This window comes from Sus scrofa, unplaced genomic scaffold (genome assembly GCF_000003025.6).
Source record: "Sus scrofa isolate TJ Tabasco breed Duroc unplaced genomic scaffold, Sscrofa11.1 Contig1733, whole genome shotgun sequence".
Lineage (NCBI taxonomy): Eukaryota > Metazoa > Chordata > Mammalia > Artiodactyla > Suidae > Sus > Sus scrofa.
In genome coordinates, this window is record NW_018084937.1 from 13,634 (window position 1) to 31,959 (window position 18,326).

The 18,326-nt window shown below is 44.3% G+C and overlaps 1 protein-coding gene across 1 annotated transcript; it reads right to left on the bottom strand.

Moving 5' to 3' along the window:
• Positions 1–450: 450 nt before the first annotated feature.
• Positions 451–16,849, bottom strand: LOC100627089 (antigen WC1.1). Its single transcript, XM_013988425.2, is given in 15 exon segments — positions 451–647; positions 1,668–1,814; positions 3,036–3,119; positions 3,325–3,420; positions 3,830–3,967; positions 4,361–4,393; positions 4,620–4,934; positions 5,026–5,067; positions 6,376–6,690; positions 7,759–8,073; positions 8,155–8,247; positions 9,568–9,876; positions 9,967–10,017; positions 10,020–10,274; positions 16,448–16,849. Coding segments are annotated over 15 exon segments (2,718 nt in total). The 5' UTR covers positions 16,824–16,849; the 3' UTR covers positions 451–498.
• Between the last annotated feature and the right edge of the window lie 1,477 nt (positions 16,850–18,326).

The window sequence follows — 18,326 nt, forward strand, 5'->3', positions numbered from 1 at the left end:
ATTATACAAAAATTTGATAAAATTAGAAGGGCAACGACCATTTCCCTCTATTTGATCAACCCAATTCACTTTGAACCTCACTCCTAGGTTTCAGTGGAGGATAGGTGTGATATTTTGAAATATTGTTAGGCTTTTTTTGAGTTTCTTGCTCTAAGAGTCAACACCTAGTTCAGGACCAGATTTCAGAGTTTAATGTTACTTCAGAAAGCACGAATTTCTCTGTACCTAAGGGAAGGCAAGACTGGAGTCTGTGGGGAGGTGAATAACACTGATTCTCAAGTGAGGTTTCACTTGGAGAAAGGGGTATATTTGAAGATGATTTTCCAAGGTCAGCGGTGGTGAATACCCCAAGATTCTTAAGAGAACAACTTTTGTCTGTGAAGCTCAAGAGTGTTCATTACGAACAATTTCTTTAATCAGTGCCGCATGTAAAAACTCTAGAGTCAGGACGAAAACAAAACTCTCATTTATTTGGGAAACAATATTGTGGACGTTTCTTCAAAGTGTCTCTTGCTTCAAAAAGTGGCACGACATGATGCTAAGATCAACATCGTCATACCCAGGATCTTCTCGTCTCAGGACCAATGAGGATTCTTTCTCTTCCATGCTAGAGTTGACAGCTTCTCCAGGAGACTGCAGAGAGATGCCTGAAACAATAAGGAGAATCCCAGTTTGAGTGGTGACAAGAAGACTGGATGTAGTCCTATGGTGGAAGGAGACTAGTCAAACTGACTACAGAATATCTGTGGAAACACAGCACTTTTCTGAAAGGCTAGATGAAGCTACTTCATACACTCTCAGCTACTCATGCAAAGTCTTGTCTTGACCTTGCCAGTTGGAAAGGAGACAGGCATGCCTGTTCCACACCAGTCTGCTCTGATTTCATAAGGAATGGAGGCAGGAGATGACCAACTAGAGTGCCTCAGATGCCCCCTGCTCAGCACCTTGATAAAAGATCAAGCCTGACCTATAAGTATTGATGAGAGCAACTTGCTTCCTGTGTCAGATGCCAAAGGGGGACAGCTCAACCAAATTCCAAAACCCCTGCTCCCCAAGGACCACATGTTCACCCAGAAGCAGAAAGCCTTGTCCTGGGGGATGAGGGTCTTCATTTGTCAATTGAAAGAGTGAGAGAAAATTGTGTCTTGGTTTCCCTGGAGGGCTGAGATTTTATGTCTCTTTCATTGCCAATTCTGCTCAAAGAGTGAGAAATATCATCATTAAACATTGGGTTTAATGTTTCCAAAACAAATTTTTACAGATCTTAAATTTTACTGACACTCCTATTTACAAACTTTCCAGAGAAAGTATATTTCAATTAAAAAAATTACCATCAAAAAAAGAACTTTCCAGAGTACTTCTCACAATACGAAAGAACCGCAAAACTTGCTGTCAGAACATTCATCAGTTTGGGGTATGAAAATAGGAGGAAAGCCTCTGCAACCATACAGACCTGTCCACATCCAACTGATGGTGGACACAGACACAGAGAACACACTTCTCAGGAGATGAGATGAGCTACAATGTAACAAGGGTGAGGCAGAGCTGATCTTATCTGGAGATAGGTGTGTACTGAGACCCTGACAGTAAGTAAAAACAGACTATTGATGAGCCAAAAGTAATCTCCTCCATGATAAGGAAGTCAGCCTACCGAGCTGTCCACTCACCTGTCTGGGAATACCTGTCACCACCTCCATCCTCTGTGGAAAAATAATTCTCACTCCTCCCAGGAGAGAAAGGAATTTCAGGAACAGGTAACTCTTCAACATCATCGTAACCATTTCCTGTGGCATTGACATGCTCTCCCCGAGGCTCTAAAGACAGAGAAGGACTTAGGTGGAGTAGCAAAGTATGGGCTGGACTAAGGGATGTCCTAAGCCCCTTCTGATGCAGAGACTCTAATAGATGATAAATATAGCCACCATATTCCAGGGTTGTGCCAAAGGCATGTATTTGATCTCCATGTTCTCAGAAATCATATAAATCTTCAAAATATTTCAATATATCATGGCCAATCGCAGTTTTCTAACATGGCATCTCACACTGTAAAGCATCAACAAAAGCTATTGTGCCATGAGTTTCAGGTACTATTTTCAAGCATATGACACAGAGTTGTCACATATTTTATGTGTACATCAGTGACTGGGGAGGATGAATCTGGACCAAGAGAATGAGGGGTCCCTGTGCCTTCTGAAGCTTTGGGAGTCAACAGGGCTGGTAGGAAGAGGAAGCCTGGACATCAGTCACTCAGAGACAGGATATCCCACAGTCCCAATTTCTGGATGCCTGGGTTTCAAACCCTTCTGGTCCTTGGTTGAATCTAATCTCCATGAGTTACCCATCTTTACATCCTGGAGAAGATCCAGGTGGGGACATTCTCTTTTCTCGGGTTCCTTGTGAGGAAGAGGTTCTAGTAGTGGATAACTACAGGCATCAATCACTCCATATATTCCAGGTCTTATCAATATTAATAGTTTTGTCTCAAATAAGTGAGAATTATTTGGTTTGGCTTAAAAAATAGTTTTGTCTCAATATGCACAAACTCCATGAAATAATTCAGATAGCATAGTACTGCTCTGTCCAAGCATAGCTCACAAATGTTCCCTTTAGCTAGAGAAATTTGAGCTTATCCATGTGGAGTGTTATTTTAAAAAAAACATGGGCTTTGGATAGATTTACAAGGAGATCCTGCTGAATAGCATTGAGAACTATGTCTAGATACTCATGTTGCAACAGAAGAAAGGGTGGGGGAAAAACTGTAATTGTAATGTATACATGTAAGGATAACCTGACCCCCTTGCTGTACAGTGGGAAAATAAAAAAACAAACAAACATGACTTTGGATCTTTAATAATACATTAGATGATGGCTGTATCTGAGGAGAAGAAGTTGTGGCTACAGAGAACTGAGGTCCACAGTGGGCAATCATGGACTGGTGAGAAGAGATCCTTCCTATTCTAATCACAGGAGGGTTCCCTCAGATAAGATTACCCCTCCTCATGCCCTCCATCCAAGGGAAGGCCTATCCCTACTACCTGGAGCATATTCAGGGTCTCCATCCTCCTCAGTGTCCCCTGTGTAATATGGCAGCCGAGTCACTGAGTCATCAGACAGGCTTGCTGGTAGGGAGAAAAACATCACAGACAAACAGAAACATTTCCCATAGCAGGAAGCCCAGCGTCATCGTTTAGAGGAAATATTGAGGCTTTGTCCTTGTAGAGAAGGGCTTGCAACTTGTGGGAGTTTGAGCTAGTGTTTGGGTTTGTGCTTGCTACAGGTAACACACAGCTAGCTCATGGAGAGAGCAGAGGGCATGGGACACACCTGGGCTGTCCAGTAGGTCCTCCTTCTCTGGTTTTATGAGGTCATCAATCTCCTGGTACAAGCCTTCATCGACAGCATCTTCAAAAGCAGATAAGGCTGGGAAGCAGCAAGAGTTTAGAGGCTGTCCCTGGAGATGTTCCTCTCACCAACAGACCCAATGCACTTGAGGAAACTCTTTGGGATGCCAGAGCTCTTTTATCAGCCTTCTAAAACAGAACTGGGTTTCCCGACCCTGACCTTCATCCCACACATTCCACACTCAATTTCTACTGAAATTTCTCCTTCCTGTTCACGCAGGAAGTTATAATTGTTGAGAGATTTGACATTCAGTCCGGGGCCAGGGCTTGATTCATCCTTTCAAAGCTTTTCTGTCTATTTTAGAAAAGTTGGAATTGTGACAGATAATGAGGGTGGAGACCAATACTTGTGTATTTTTCTTGATGTCACACCTGGATCAATACCTTTCCCACTACTTTCCAGATCATTTAGCATCCCTACAGCCTACCTTGGTGCTCTGCTCTCCATCTGTGTAGCTGAATCCCCAGGATAACGAGGACCAGGAAGAGAAGGGCCCCCAGTATGATACAGAGGATCCCAGGAAGGGAGAAGAGGCCAAGGACAGGAGCTGAGCCTGCAGTGGTGCCTGAGGACAGAGGGCCATGAGGTTTCAGGAGGATTATAAGACCAGAAGAACACCCAAATTCCTCCTTATCCCAGTCATCTTCTGAATCCTCAAGACTGAAGTCACCACTCAGATACAATGGGTCTGTCTGATCCCCAAGGTGAGACTGATCCAGGTCCTTGCCTGAGCTGTGCCAACTGTCTTCTGGATCTGCTTCTGAAGGGGTTTTGCTCAATTAAAGCTGGTGAACCTCTGGACATTACAGCTGCCACTACTTAGTAGGAGTATAAACATCTGATCTTTAGGCTTTTCTGACTGATACGGAAATTTGCTCAAAAATACATGTACAGTGGAGTTCCTTGAAAATATGGGAGTCTCCTCTAACACATGGCTCGGAACCACAGAACCACTTACTTCCACGAGTCGGGGGAACTGTTGTCCTCTCGCCTGGAGAGAAGTGAAAAAGAATAGATCATTATATTGAGTTGGCCTGAGAAAGCCATAGGGTTACTCTTACCATCCCTGGCACATTGAACTGTTTCAGGTTCCAGGAGATCAGGCAGTAACCTCTCCTGGAGCCAGAGCGCCAAACAACTGATTATTCCAGAGAAGGTTTCGGGACACAAACTTTCATGTCCTTCAGTCCTAGCCCCTCACCTGGTCCTCCACTCACCAGAGCATCTCACTCCAGCGTCCTCCTCGTGCTTGCAGTCACTCTGCCCCCAGGGCCCCGCAGCACAGTCCCACAGGGAGGACTCCCTGCCCCTGCACTGCACCTCGTCCAGCCAGATGCTCCCACTTCCAGGGCCAAATGCCGCATCCCGCAGGGCTTCCAGGGCATGGCCACAGCCCAGCTGCTGACACACCACCTCGGCCTCTGCCAGGCTCCAGGAGTCATCACACACTGTGCCCCAGGAGCCGCTGTGCCACACCTCCACTCGCCCTGAGCACAGGCTGTTTCCTCCCCTGAGTCGCAGCTTCTCTTTGTCTGAAAAGGCAGCAGCCCCTCCTGTGACTGCCCCTGGTGGGAAGGAGGGAGCCCCTGGGAGGCACAGGGGAGGCTGGAGGGGCTGACATACCTGTGCAGGGCACAGCAGCTGGACAGCTCTTGGGTCTCCTTCCTGCAGAAGCGAAGGAGAGGGACGTCCTGAGTCAGGGACAGCTGGGGTTGTCTTGTCCCCCAAACAAAGTTATCTATGACCTTTGGCTCAGTGCAAATGACAAGTGAAAACACAGGCTTCATAATCTAATGGGCTCAGACTTTCACTTGATCCTTCATAAGCTGAAATATTTTTTTATTTACTGGTTTATCAGTCTCCATATCCCAGAACAAATGCATGTATAGACACCTACAAATATATCTACACACACACTTACACCTCCCATGAAAGCTCCTCTAGTGGAAAGACTTTTCAAATCTTATTCACTTTGTTTTTCAAGGACTGTGTACATTGGATGCCCACATTCAATATGTATGGAGAACTCCTTTAAATACAGTGGTGTGGGTTTGATAAATATTTACTGAACGAACAAAATCCAGTGAAATATAATTCCTTTAAATTCATCCTAATCTGGAGTTCCCGTCGTGGCACAGCGGAAACAAATCCGACTAGGAACAATGAAGTTGCGGGTTCAATCCCTGGCCTCGATCAGTGGGTTGTGGATGCGGCGTTGCTGTGAGCTGTGGTGTAGGTTGCAGATGTGGCCTGGATCTGGCCTTGCTGTGGCTCTGGTGTAGGCCAGCAGCCGTAACTCCAATTAGACCCCTAGCCTGGGAACCTCCATAAGCCGCTGCTGTGGCCCTAAAAAGACAAAAAGAAAAAAAAAAGAAAAAAAGAAAAGAAAATCTTATTTGCAACAACATAGAAGGAATTCAAGGGCAATACGCTAAGTGAAATAAGCCAGTCAGAGAAAGACAAATACCACATGAGCTCACTTGCATGGGCATTCTCAAAAAAATAAACAAATAAATTCAGAGATGCAGAGAAAATTTTGGTGGTTGCCAAAGGTGGGTAGGTCCTGTGGGGTAAATGGGTAAAGGCAGTCAAAAGATACACAATTACAGCCATAAGATAAATAAGTTATGGGAATGTGATGTCTAGCATGGTGACTAAGCTAATACTATATTGTGTGTTTCAAAGTGGGTAAGAAAATACATCTTAACGGTCTCATCTTAAAAAAATTGTAACTATGGTGATGGATATCATTTCCCAATACATCCAGATATACAAGTGTTATGAAGTACAGCTGAAACCAATGTTATGTGAATTATATATCAATTATAATGAATTTGTGGATTAAACGAGCTCCATCCAAACTTCATTTTGTAGACTTGATTTAAACTCATCGCTTACATTTAAAAATATGAAATCTCACTAACAACATACTACAGGGTTCAGACGGACACACAGAAACGGACAGTAAGTCACCTGCACAGGAGACATAGGTTTCCTCCTTTGGATAGCACGAATTGTAATTCCAAGGGTCAGAAGGACACTCCCAGAGAGAGCGATCAGTTTTCCGACACTGGATTAAGTCTACCCACCGGGGTCTAGAACCTTCCCTAAAAGCCACCGAAGAGTTAAGGGTTCCACTGTCCCCACAGCCAAGCTGCCTGCAGATGATGGACAAGGTGATGTCTTCCATGGGGCTGCGGCAGACACCGCCCCAGGTCCCGTTGTAGAAAACTTCCAGCCACCCGGCACACTCCTGGTCCTCGCTCACCACCCTGAGGGCCAGGGACTCTGCAATGGAAAGGGGGGACCACGACACAGTGAGCCCTCCACTCAAAGCTCTGGGTTTTCTTCTCTCCCAGAAACTGTGAACACTCATCCCCAACCAGCTGAGCAGATGCCCACTGGGAGACAAGACTGAACTCTGTCTCTCTTTTACCTGACTTTGTGCATATCTGTCTGTCTTTCTATTTCTACCACCGTGATGTAGTGAAATATGAACTAAGAGGAAGACCAGCATGGGCACCAGCAGGAGTGGGCAGTGAATCCTGCTTCCTGACAAAACCTCCAAAATCTATGTGAAAGGGTTGTGGATAGTGGTGCGATAGCTGGAATAATCCCTGGAACCTGTGAATGTATGACTTTACTTGGCAAAAGGGATTGTAACAATGTGACTAAAATAGAACCTTGAGATGTGAGATTAAGCTGGAATACTGTGGATTGATCACGTGAGCCCAGTCTAATCACATTCTTAGACCCACTGTCATAAAAGTGGAATACTCTTCCCAGCTGTGGTCAGAGGGAGCTGTGACTATGCATAATGATTAGAAACATGCAACATTGCTGGTGATGAATGAAGGAGGCAGTGAAGCAGGAATATCAGGCAGTTTCTAGAGGCTTGAAAAGATAAGAAACAGAATTTTCCCCACAGCCTCAGAAGGGAAGCAGCTCTGTTGAACTCTTGATTTTAGCCCAGACCAAGTCTGTTGGAATCTAATCGACAGAACTGGAAGGCAATAAAAACCTGTTGTTTTAAACCACTGAGTAGTAATTTGTTACAGAAGCAAACCAGTAAAGTGGGTGTAAGATTTTGTACCAGACATAACTGAAGAGGGAGCCCTGCTTTCAAGTGGAAACTGTAAGAAATGGCTCTGCCAGGAGATACTGCTGAGAGGAAAGCTCCAGAACCTCAGCTGCTACAGGAGCAAGCGAAACATCTACTTCACATTTGCTACAAAGTCAGGCTCCCTGGGAGGAAGCGTCCTTCTCTGGCCCTTTCAGCAACTCTCCCTCAGGGCTCAGATCCCACCTCCAGGGCCCTCACCCCTCCCCAACCTGTGGACAATGTGTTGAGCGGACCTGAGCAGATGACCCCTGCGTCCTCTTTGTGTCTGCAGTTGTGCTGCCCCCAGCCCCGGGAAGGGCACTGCCATAGGTGGGACTCCTTTCCTGTACAGTTCACGTCATCCAGCCAGATGCGTCCTGAGCCCGCCCCGAAGTGAGCAGACCCTGGGGCACTGAGGGCTTCTCCACAGCCTAGCTGCCTGCACACCACATGCGCATCGTCCAGGTCCCAGCTGTCATCACAGACGGTGCCCCAGGAGCCCTGGCGAAGGATCTCCACTCTCCCTGAGCAGTAACTCCCTCCATCCACCAGGCGCAGCTGTCTGCTGTCTGAGGAGAGAGAGTCAGAAAAAGAGGTGGGGCATTTACACAGGGAAGGAGGAGGGTTTTCTGGTCCTGTGCGACCCCTACCTGAGCAGTTGGCGGTGCCCTCCTCTGAGGCTGCAGAGCCTGCTGGTTCAGACAGGGAGTCATTGCACTGAGGCAGCACCTGGGTCTGGTTTCCTACAGAAACAGCAATGAACAGAGGGTTGGTGGGGTTGGAGTACAGGACCCTGAATTAAACTAAGTAATAACTTGGGGATGGGGTCTGAGATGAAAGCAGTAACATAGCCATGAAATTATCATAACTTTAGAGTTCACTTTCTCCAAGGAGAGTTCTGCTTCTGACAACGTCACATGTTTTTTAAAAGCAGCTTTTGCACTAAAAATGAGTGAATAAGGGACCAACACAGCTGGCAAGAAAAGCAACAAAGTTAGAAAAGATGATGTAAAGCAACTCCTGTGAATTAAAATTACCCTGACTTACTACAATGCTCCAATAATGAAGAAAATGTAGTTAGTATTGGTGCTAGGATAAACAAATGATACAGTGGAATAGAACAGAGGGTCTAAATAAAGACACACGTGAACGCACTCTGCTTAAGACAGAGCTGGCACTGCCTTGGAGAAAAGAGTCTTTTCAGGAAAAAACTCAACTGGATATCTACATGAAACCGACCTTATCTTAACATAGATATCGATTTCAGAAGGAACATAAAATTATATGCAAGAAAAAGATTAAACTTCTATAAGACACTTTTGGAGAATGTTTCTATGATCTCAGAGTAGGCAAAGTTCTTTTGAAAGGGATATAAGAAACACTAAATGTACAGGGAAATGTGGGAAAGTTATATTTCTTAAGATTAAAAAGTCGTTGTCACGGTAATTTATAGCATCATATTTGCAATAGTCAAGAACGGGAAACAACTCAATTCTCTACCATTAGTCAACTGGATCAGGGCATGGTCATGTGATCATTCAAAGGCATATTCTCCAGTGACAAAAAATGAATAAAGTGCTGCGACAAACAACATCATGAGTAAATCCTAAACATAATTCTGAGTTCATGAAGTTAGACACAAAAGGAAACACACTGCTTGATTTTATATAGAGTTCAAGAATTGATAAAATAGTCTCATTAGTACAAGTCAGGTAAGTGGTTTTCGTTGGAGAGGAGGGACGGCATAGTTACTGGAAGGCAGCAGTGACTTCTGCAGTGCTCTGAATGTTCTTTTTGTTGCTCTGGGTTGGAATACATGACTGAGGTATACATTTATTGTTTCTACATGGTTTTCTGTGATTATACACAAATAATAATATTTTTTAAATACATTAAACTCAGAACACACCTTGGCCTGAACTTAAGAATAAATGAGCAATCAGAAGAACCATATTTCACCATGACATATCTTATTTTGAAGCCAGTTTTCCAGCGCTCTTTGCCCTTAGGGACATTCCCCTCCAGGAGCAACCTGAGTACCAGTTAGCCCTTCCCTCTCTTACCTGAGCAGATCACAGAGGCTGTGTTCCCATGGGCACAGTCAGGAACACCCAGGGCAGTCACAGGGCAATGCCACAAGAAGGACTCAGCCCCAGAGCAGTGAAATCGGGCTTTCCACATCGGATCACCTCCCTCTGCTCCCTTCGGGGTGGAGAGGGCGACTCCACAGCCGAGCTGACGACACACAACATTGGCATTGGCCATGGTCCAGTGGGAGGCACAGAGTGTTCTCCATCCTCCAGAAATATTCATCTCCACTCGCCCCGCACACTGAGAGGTGCCATTTCTCATGAGCCGGACTTCCGTGTATGCTGGTGGGAGAAGACGGGATTTCAGCAACATCTCAGTTTTCTTACCTGAACTGGGTAGGCAGGGAGGTTGGGTCCTGATCGACCTCTCACCTGAACAGACAACTTGAACAGCTCCACTGTGGTGACAAGTGCCTCCTGGACAGGCACTCTGGGGCAGGACCAGAGCATGGACTCCTCCCCCTTACACCTGAACTCTTCAGGCCAGACCTGGTTACCTGACCCTCTGAGGGGCCTCTGACCCAGGACAGACACAGCCTTGCCGCATCCCAGCTCTACACAGATGACCTGAGCCGTGGGGAATGTAAAGTTCCCATCAGACACTGGCGTCCAGTCTTCTCCAGAATGCACTTCTACTCGCCCTGAGCAGGGTCCATTTCCTCCAACCAGACGCACAAATCCTAAGAGAAACAGGCAAACAGCAAAGCCAGGGAGGGTTCATGATCCTGGCTTGGCAGAGGAAAACAATGTGTTACAAGCAAGGGTGTGAAAGGTTTTCTTTTCCAGGGCTGGGGCCTGGAAAGAGAGTTTGTCAGTCATTGTCAGATTTGCATTTTCACAGGAAAGTTTCTAAAGAGAAATCCAGGATTTGCAGGGTCAGTGTGGAATGGCTGATTCCCAAGAATGTATCTTTTGAGGTTGGTGAGGAATGTGAATTCCTCACCCAATGGTCTGGAAACTACAGGGCCCCCCTCCCCCAAAGTGCCCTGTAGTGGGCATTCAAAATTGGGTGCATGGGTATGACGATCTGAACTAACCCAGAGTGAAACAAGTCCATGGGATTCAAGAGGTTTGAGGTCTATGAGGCAGACAAGGTTAGCCAGCCATCCTGAGATTTCTGAGGCTAGAATTCTGGGCAGCTTTCTCTGGGGAGCCAATGCTTAAGTCACTGAGAATAAGGAACAACACGAGGGATGGATGTGCCAAAGTGTAGGCAGACTTCTGGCTCAAGGGTGGAAATACTGATTTTATAACAATCCACCCTCGTGACATCACTTTTTTTCCTCATCATTTTTGATGGTAAAAAATTCCAAGAGTTTCTTAGGTGAGCTGATTTTGAAAGGAGTTCTCCTCAGATGAGTTTGGATATTAAGAAAGCTCAGAGAGTCATAGGAGAGAAGGGGGCTGGTCCTGGCCATCTTTCTTGAAAGCCTGGGATTTATCAATGAACCTGGGAGAGGGTGAGTTCTCAGCGGCAGTGTGCAAGAGAGCTGAGTTTCTTGTTTACTTCATTCTAGGGGGTTTTGCTTCCAAGAAATGGCTATCTTAGCAAATGCTATGGAGTGACAGTAATTGCGTGTATTTTCTTCCTACCTCTATGCTAACTGCATGTTTCTTTCCTATTTAGGTTCTTGAGAAATAGCCAGCATGCTGCCAAAAAGGAGAGTGAGGAAGAAAGAACAGAAAGCAAACAAGCCAGACACAATTTGGAGTCTTCCAAATTGCAAAAGCTCTGGAATGGATGAAAGACAGAAATATTGGGGGAAAAAAAACCTGTCCAACAAATTTTTAGTGCATTTTATCCCCTGTGTTGCTACCATTTGCCACCTAATCCTTCTACCCTTTCCCATTTCTCCTACAGCAGACAAGAAAAAACAAACAAACAACCCTCTTAAGCGCTACAAATGGATCACAAGGGAACTCCAAGAGGGAAGCACTTCTATAGAAGTGGAGTGTGGATGGGGTGTGTGGTAGGTTGAACTGGGAGTGGGTGGAGTATGAACCTGAAGGAAGGAGACCAAGGAAAAGACATGTGATCATGATTTGGTCTTTCAGGAGCCTTTTTTTTTTTTTTTTTTTTTTTTTTGTCTTTTTCTAGGGCTGCACCTTTGGCATGCAGAGATTCCCAGGCTAGGGATCTAATCAGAGCTGTAGTCGCTGGCTACACCAGGGCCACAGCAATGTGGGATCCGAGCCGCGTCTGCAACCTACACCACAGCTCACGGCAACGCCGGATCCTTAACCCACTGAGCAAGGCCAGGGATCGAACCCGCAACCTCATGGTTCCTAGTAGGATTCGTCAACCACTGACCATGATGGGAACTCCCGGGAGCCATATTCTGAATAGAGAAAAGGTAATTCACTTTGAAAAGAATTAAAACCTCAAATCATAGAGGACCATTTTAAAGATACACTTGCCTGATTTGTGAGTGTGCTTATGATTATTATTTATGTGCATGGTGGAATTCTTTCCGATAAAGGTCTCCGATTGAAGATATGGAAAAAATATTCTAACAGAGAAAAATCTGCCACAGACAGCAGGAGGAAACAGAAAAGACACCACAGAAACTGAAGAATGGAAGGATTAGCCTGACCCTTTCTATGAGAATGAAGGGTGAGAGAGAAAACGCTGTGCTTGCCCTTGATTATTTATCCATTTCCATCTCCCCAGACAGGCTCAGGTTAGGACCCCTAGTCTGGTCTGGTTGGAATTTGGTCATAGGCTACTCATTCTAATTAAAGCATTTCTTTTTTTTTTTCCTAAACAAGCTGTTAGTTTCTGCATTATCTCATGATATTATCAATTTAGAAAGAACAAGAAATATTCCTTGCACACTGTTTTATGTAGCCTGACACATGTCAGACATTCAAATATATGCTTGACAATCAATAAAGTCTTAGACACATTGGGAAAGCCTCCCGAGACAAATTATTATTTTTGATTTTCTACTTTATTTTAAAGTGTCATAGAAAAATTCATGTGTTAACATTGCAAGAAAATTTATGAAATAGGTTGATATGAGAGGATAAGCCATTAAGTACAATAAACCCAATCACGTTCTTGTGTAACAGTAGACTAGAGTGGATGCGGTAGAGTATAACTATCTAATGGACTCAAAGACACACATACAAACATAGAAATTTAGTATTTGAAGAAGGTAGTATTTGAAGTCACTACGAAAGGTAGATTATTCAACAAAGAGTGCTGAAAACCGAGGGATCGATTTGAAAATAATGAAATAAATCTTTATTTGCTATCCATCTCAAAAATAAATTTTGTGGTAGATAAATGTGTATATATCAGATTGAGGCATGAGACTTTGAAAGAAAATGATGAATTATAGATGTTCTTTGAAAAACAGGGTTGACTGTGAAGAAGACACATTCTATGGCTTTCTCATGAAAGTAATTTTTTTCCTCATGTCATTTAACATGACCCCCCCGGATTTCATGTTGACTGACATCGTTTGACTCTGCGATGTAACAGAAATCTTGTCATTGGTCTATGATTTGGGAAGGACTTTCTAGTATCTGCCCAAGACTGGTATTGTTAGTGAGAAGTGAAGTTTTACTAATCCACTAGTTCCACAGATGTTGTCATCTGAGGTAAAGTAGAATCTGGGCTCACCGCGGACGTTACGCGCTTGTTGGGTGACATTTATACACTTATTTATAAGTTTCTGTGCAAATGAGGGCCAAGGAAGTCCTGACTGACATGGAGCTCTTCACTGAGCTCCTCACTGGTTCATCTGAAGAGAGTGAGTGAATTTTTTAGGGTGAAGACTAGGATAGCTCCGGACCAGTTTCTTGTCTTTTTAATGGAAATCAGTCTTGATCTGACCTCAGAGGTGTCAGGATACATTTCTGAATATCTGCCTAAGCAGAGGAATTGGCAGAGGAAAAGCAGTTTTAAAATGGACTACCGAATTTAGAATTAATATGTCTACCCGATGCCACAGAAACTCCAAAGGACCAAAATAACAAACATTGAAGGTAACCAAAAGCCCCTAAAATTTGAACCCTGTGTCTTGTACCATGGAGAACTAGGGTCACATGTTGGGTCATAGATACGAAGAGATGCAGACACACCATTACTTCAGTCAAAAGGAAGAAGATACCCAGGCCCGCACCAAGCAAAATGTGGCCTCTTTCAGGGCTAAGGTCAATAAGTGTTCAGTCTGTAAATGATATTGGAAATGCTTGAGCACTATGCTCTTACTTTAGGCCAGAGAAGATAGAGTCTAGGGAGGTTCTGTCACAAGAGCCATTTGTTCAAGGTCACAGAGTTAGAGACGGAAGCCCTTCTGTCTGCTTTGTGCTCTCAGGTCGGGGGTTACTGCCCAGCAGCTCATCTTCCTCCAGGTTTGGTGTTCAGTGTGCACCATGGCCCATTCTCCTTGGTGCTTCACCTCTACTCACTCTTCTCTCACTTGCAAGAGAGACATCAAATTGAGTCATAGGAGGGATCTCAGGGGGCCAGTTCTTCAGGAAAGTACTCTTTCTGCACCTATGCCTGAACCTGGGAAGCCTCCAGTTTTCTATATGTCAGCTTCTGCTTAGGGCTCTCTGGGCCAGAAGAAATAGTCCCTCTTACTGTTATAACTTTGGGGCTCTGTTTTGTCCGGGACGCGGGAGAGCAAGGGTGACCAGTTTGGTTTTCATCATTTGTCCTCTAGATCACATCCCTATTCCTCTCCCTTTGACCAAGACCGCCTCTTCTGTCCTGCCTGTAGCTATGATGCATATCTGCATCCAGACCAACTCTCAGGGCCTCTGACCATCAGCCTCTCCTGCCCCTGTATCCTCTGGCTCTTCATCCATCTCTCCAGTTCCTACTATTTTGATTAGCGTAGAACACTGTGTTGCGTGAGTTATAGGAAGTGTCTGTTGCATGTGGTATTTGGCCAATTTCATGTGGTTGTATTAAAGATAAAAACACCTTTTTAGAATTTGCCTTGTTCCAGGGACTTTGGTAGATGCTGGGAATTTAAATCCCAATAAATCAATATTCATGTCTTTGTGGGGCTTTACATCTAGTGGAGGAGGAGAACAAGTAGACAGTTTCAAGCCCTCTGAAAAGTTTATGAGAGACTTGGGTGGTTGCAGAAAGGGAAACTGCTCCATCAGAGGATTACTTATTTATGTAAATCAACCCCACTTAAGACAAAATGAAAATTGTGATCGGATATATCCTTGTCTTATCTCCTTTTGTATAAACATCCTGTGTCCCTAGGTACACACAGCATCCTCCACATCACACCTGGACCCACAGTGCTATTCAGAGAACCTCATGTCCCTTTGTCAGCTTCCATTACCATCCCCTCCTTCCTGGATACTATCAGCTTCCTTCACTTTACTAAAAAAATTATGTTTGTCCTAATATTTTGTAATAACCTACAAAGAAAAAATTGAGAAAAATATAAATATATGCATATGTAACTAAATCACTTTGCTATACTCCTGAAGCAAATACAGTACTGTAATTCAACTACACTCAAATTAAAATATTCCTCTTAAATGACCCCCAAATGCAATTCTCTCATATCACTGAAGTCATCAGATGTAAACTATATAATCCGTTTCCGTACAACACAGGAATTAATATTTTTATTGCATCCACCATTGACTTGTCAGTGTATGGCTAAGTGTTCCTACAAAGCTTTAATCTATAAAGATGTTTTAAGAGAAAAAATGGAGAGATAATCTTTTTCTATTAGTAATGTAATGAGAACCTATGAGTCAGAGCATTTCATCCACAGTTCTCTGGTCCTACCAACCAAAGCGCTATGAATATTTATATCTAAATTGTCAAGGAGACTTGCAATTTGGCACAAATCCATAAATTCCTTTCTGATTTGTTTAATGGTATTCTCTGTACCTCCACTCACACTAACCTAACACAAAATAGAGACTCTCTACACAAATAGAAACAACTCCATCAAGGAAAGTACATCCTCGTTCTTGTCCCTCCCTTCCATAGGCTCACCATGCAAAGGGAATGCTTGTGTTATGATTTGAAAATGCTTCACTCTTTCAAAAAAGCAACTTATAGGAGTTCCCGTCATGGCGCAGCGGTTAACAAATCCGACTAGGAACCATGAGGTTGCGAGTTAGATCCCTGCCCTTGCTCAGCGGGTTAACGATCCGGCGTTGCCGTGAGCTGTGGTGTAGGTTGCAGACGCGGCTCGGATCCCGCGTTGCTGTGGCTCTGGCGTAGGCCGGTGGCTACAGCTCCGATTCAACCCCTAGCCTGGGAATCTCCATGTGCTGCAGTAGCAGCCCAAGAAATGGCAAAAAGACAAAAAAAAAAAAAAAAAAGCAACTTATAAAAGAATTGTGAAAATTAATTAATTTTTTTTTGCCTTTTTTGCTATTTCTTGGGCCGCTCCCGCAGCATATGGAGGTTCCCAGGCTAAGGGTTGAATCAGAGCTGTAGCCACCGGCCTACGCCAGAGCCACAGCAACGCGGGACCCGAGCCGCGTCTGCAACCTTCACCACAGCTCACTGCAACGCTGGATTGTTAACCCACTGAGCAAGGGCAGGGACCGAACCCGCAACCTCATGGTTCCTAGTCGGATTCGTTAACCACTGCGCCACGACAGGAACTCCTGAAGATTAATTTTAATTGGGATAATAGATTAAACTCTGTCAGGTAAGACCACTGGAGAAGAAAAGAATAGCAGAAACGCAGAAGAGGAAAGCAAAAGAAGCCCATTACTCTGTGCACTCAGGGAGGATGGGTAGATGTCCCAGACCTCTCTAGCCCATCCATCTCCTATTGGCCCATGATCAGACACCAGCTTCCTTGGATCTTTCCAATCTCTCAATCAGTGATTAACGCACAGACCATACCTGAGCATATGACTCCTGCATCCTCTTCATGATTGCAGTTGTGCTGCTCCCAGCCTGGGGAGGTGCATTTCCACAAGTGGGACTCCTTTCCCGTGCAGTTCACCTTGCTCAGCCAGATGCGTCCTGATCCTGCCCCAAAGTGAGCTAACACCTTGGCTTCTATGCCTTCTCCACAGCCCAGCTGCCTGCACACCACATTCACATCGTTCAAGTCCCAGTAGTCATCACAGATGGTGCCCCAGGAGCCCTGGTGAAGGATCTCCACTCTGCCTGTGCATCGACTGCCCCCATTCACCAGGCGGAGCAGATTGCTGTCTGAGGAGAGAGTCAGGAGAAGACATTTACACAGGGAAGGAGAAGGGTTTTCTGGTCCCATGGGGCCCCTACCTGAACAGTTGGCGGCACTCTCCTCCGAGGCTGCAGAGCCTGCTGGTTCAGACAGGGACTCATTGCACTGAGGCAGCACCTGGCTCTAGTTTCTTATGGCAGTGATAAGAGAATAATAGTGGTGAAAAATAGGGAAAAAAGGAAAATTTAAATTGAAAATACTCTAGCGAGGTATAGCCCAGGTCATATGAGTTAACCTCTGGTTTGTAGAGTTCTTCATAGCATTTGAGAAAGATACACAGGAAATGTTAGCCTCTCTACCCTGAGCAGGTAAATCAGTTCAGAGTCATAGCAAAGGGCTGGCAGCTGGATGGATTTTTTTTTTTATACCCCACACACACTTTGCTGCCATTGACCTGAGAGTTAAAAGGATTAGATTAAAAGGAATGGAGTGAGGAACAGGTCTCTCAGAAGCCTCGGCTAGCAGCCACGAATCCTCTACTACTTAGAATCGTTCTTGGTATAGTCATTCCAAACTAAGAAACATACCATGATATGCCATGGTTTGCCTCAGAATCCTTCACTTACAGTTCACAGCTTCAGACTCCAGATCTGGAGTCTTAGTTTCAAAAAATATAATCTCTTTAAGTAGATTGTGGAAACTTGCATGAGAGAGGAGGTAAAATATTGATTGGAACTGGCCAAATTCCACTGGAACTCCTAGAATGGCACTTCTTTTCCCAAATAAATCTCATCTCAACTTGGATTTTGTGTCAGGAGTCACTGTTGTTCAACATGTGGAGTGATTTGGTCTTTAGAGGGAAAACATCATGTATTTCTAACCCACCACAGGGAAGAAATAGGTTATATTCCTGGTCCGAAAGCACATGAAGAAACAGTTCTGACAGACTCAGTGTATTATTCTCTCCTTTTGTATGTAAAAAGTGATGTAAAGAAAGATTGAATAATGCATAATGATGTTGCACTTTAAGTAAATGATGAAGTAAAGAAAACCTAACATTTTCTACCTCCATGAAGAATGGAGGGATTCACAGCAGCCCAATGATCTTGCTGTCTACAGCTTAAAGCCTGGAAAATGTTTTTCAAAGAAGTAAATTTATTAGACATTTGTGAACATAACACAGACTAAATGTGCTGAAATTCGGAAGAGTGAGACCATGAAACATGCTTCAATGTTAGCTAAGGATCTACAACTACTTTTTCTCTGTGGGAATTTCACAATTTGGTACATGGCTTAGAATTTGGGCTCAGGCAAGCAGAGGACATATGATAGGCCAGTGTAACTTTGAGGGTTACCTGGTGCTGAAGCGACAAAATAGGAGACTTGAAAGCCACTCTCACATAACAAGTTGTCTCCTCAAATATTTGCCCAGTATACAAGCTGTGAAGGGCAGGAGGACAAAGAACGATGTAAAAATTTTGGAAAGTAGAGTAGATATTCCCTCATTCTCTTGAGTGCTGAGCTACCAAAACTTCCAAACTGTCAATTCAAAGCCCTGAAAGCCCATGGCGTAGAAACAGAAGAATGGAA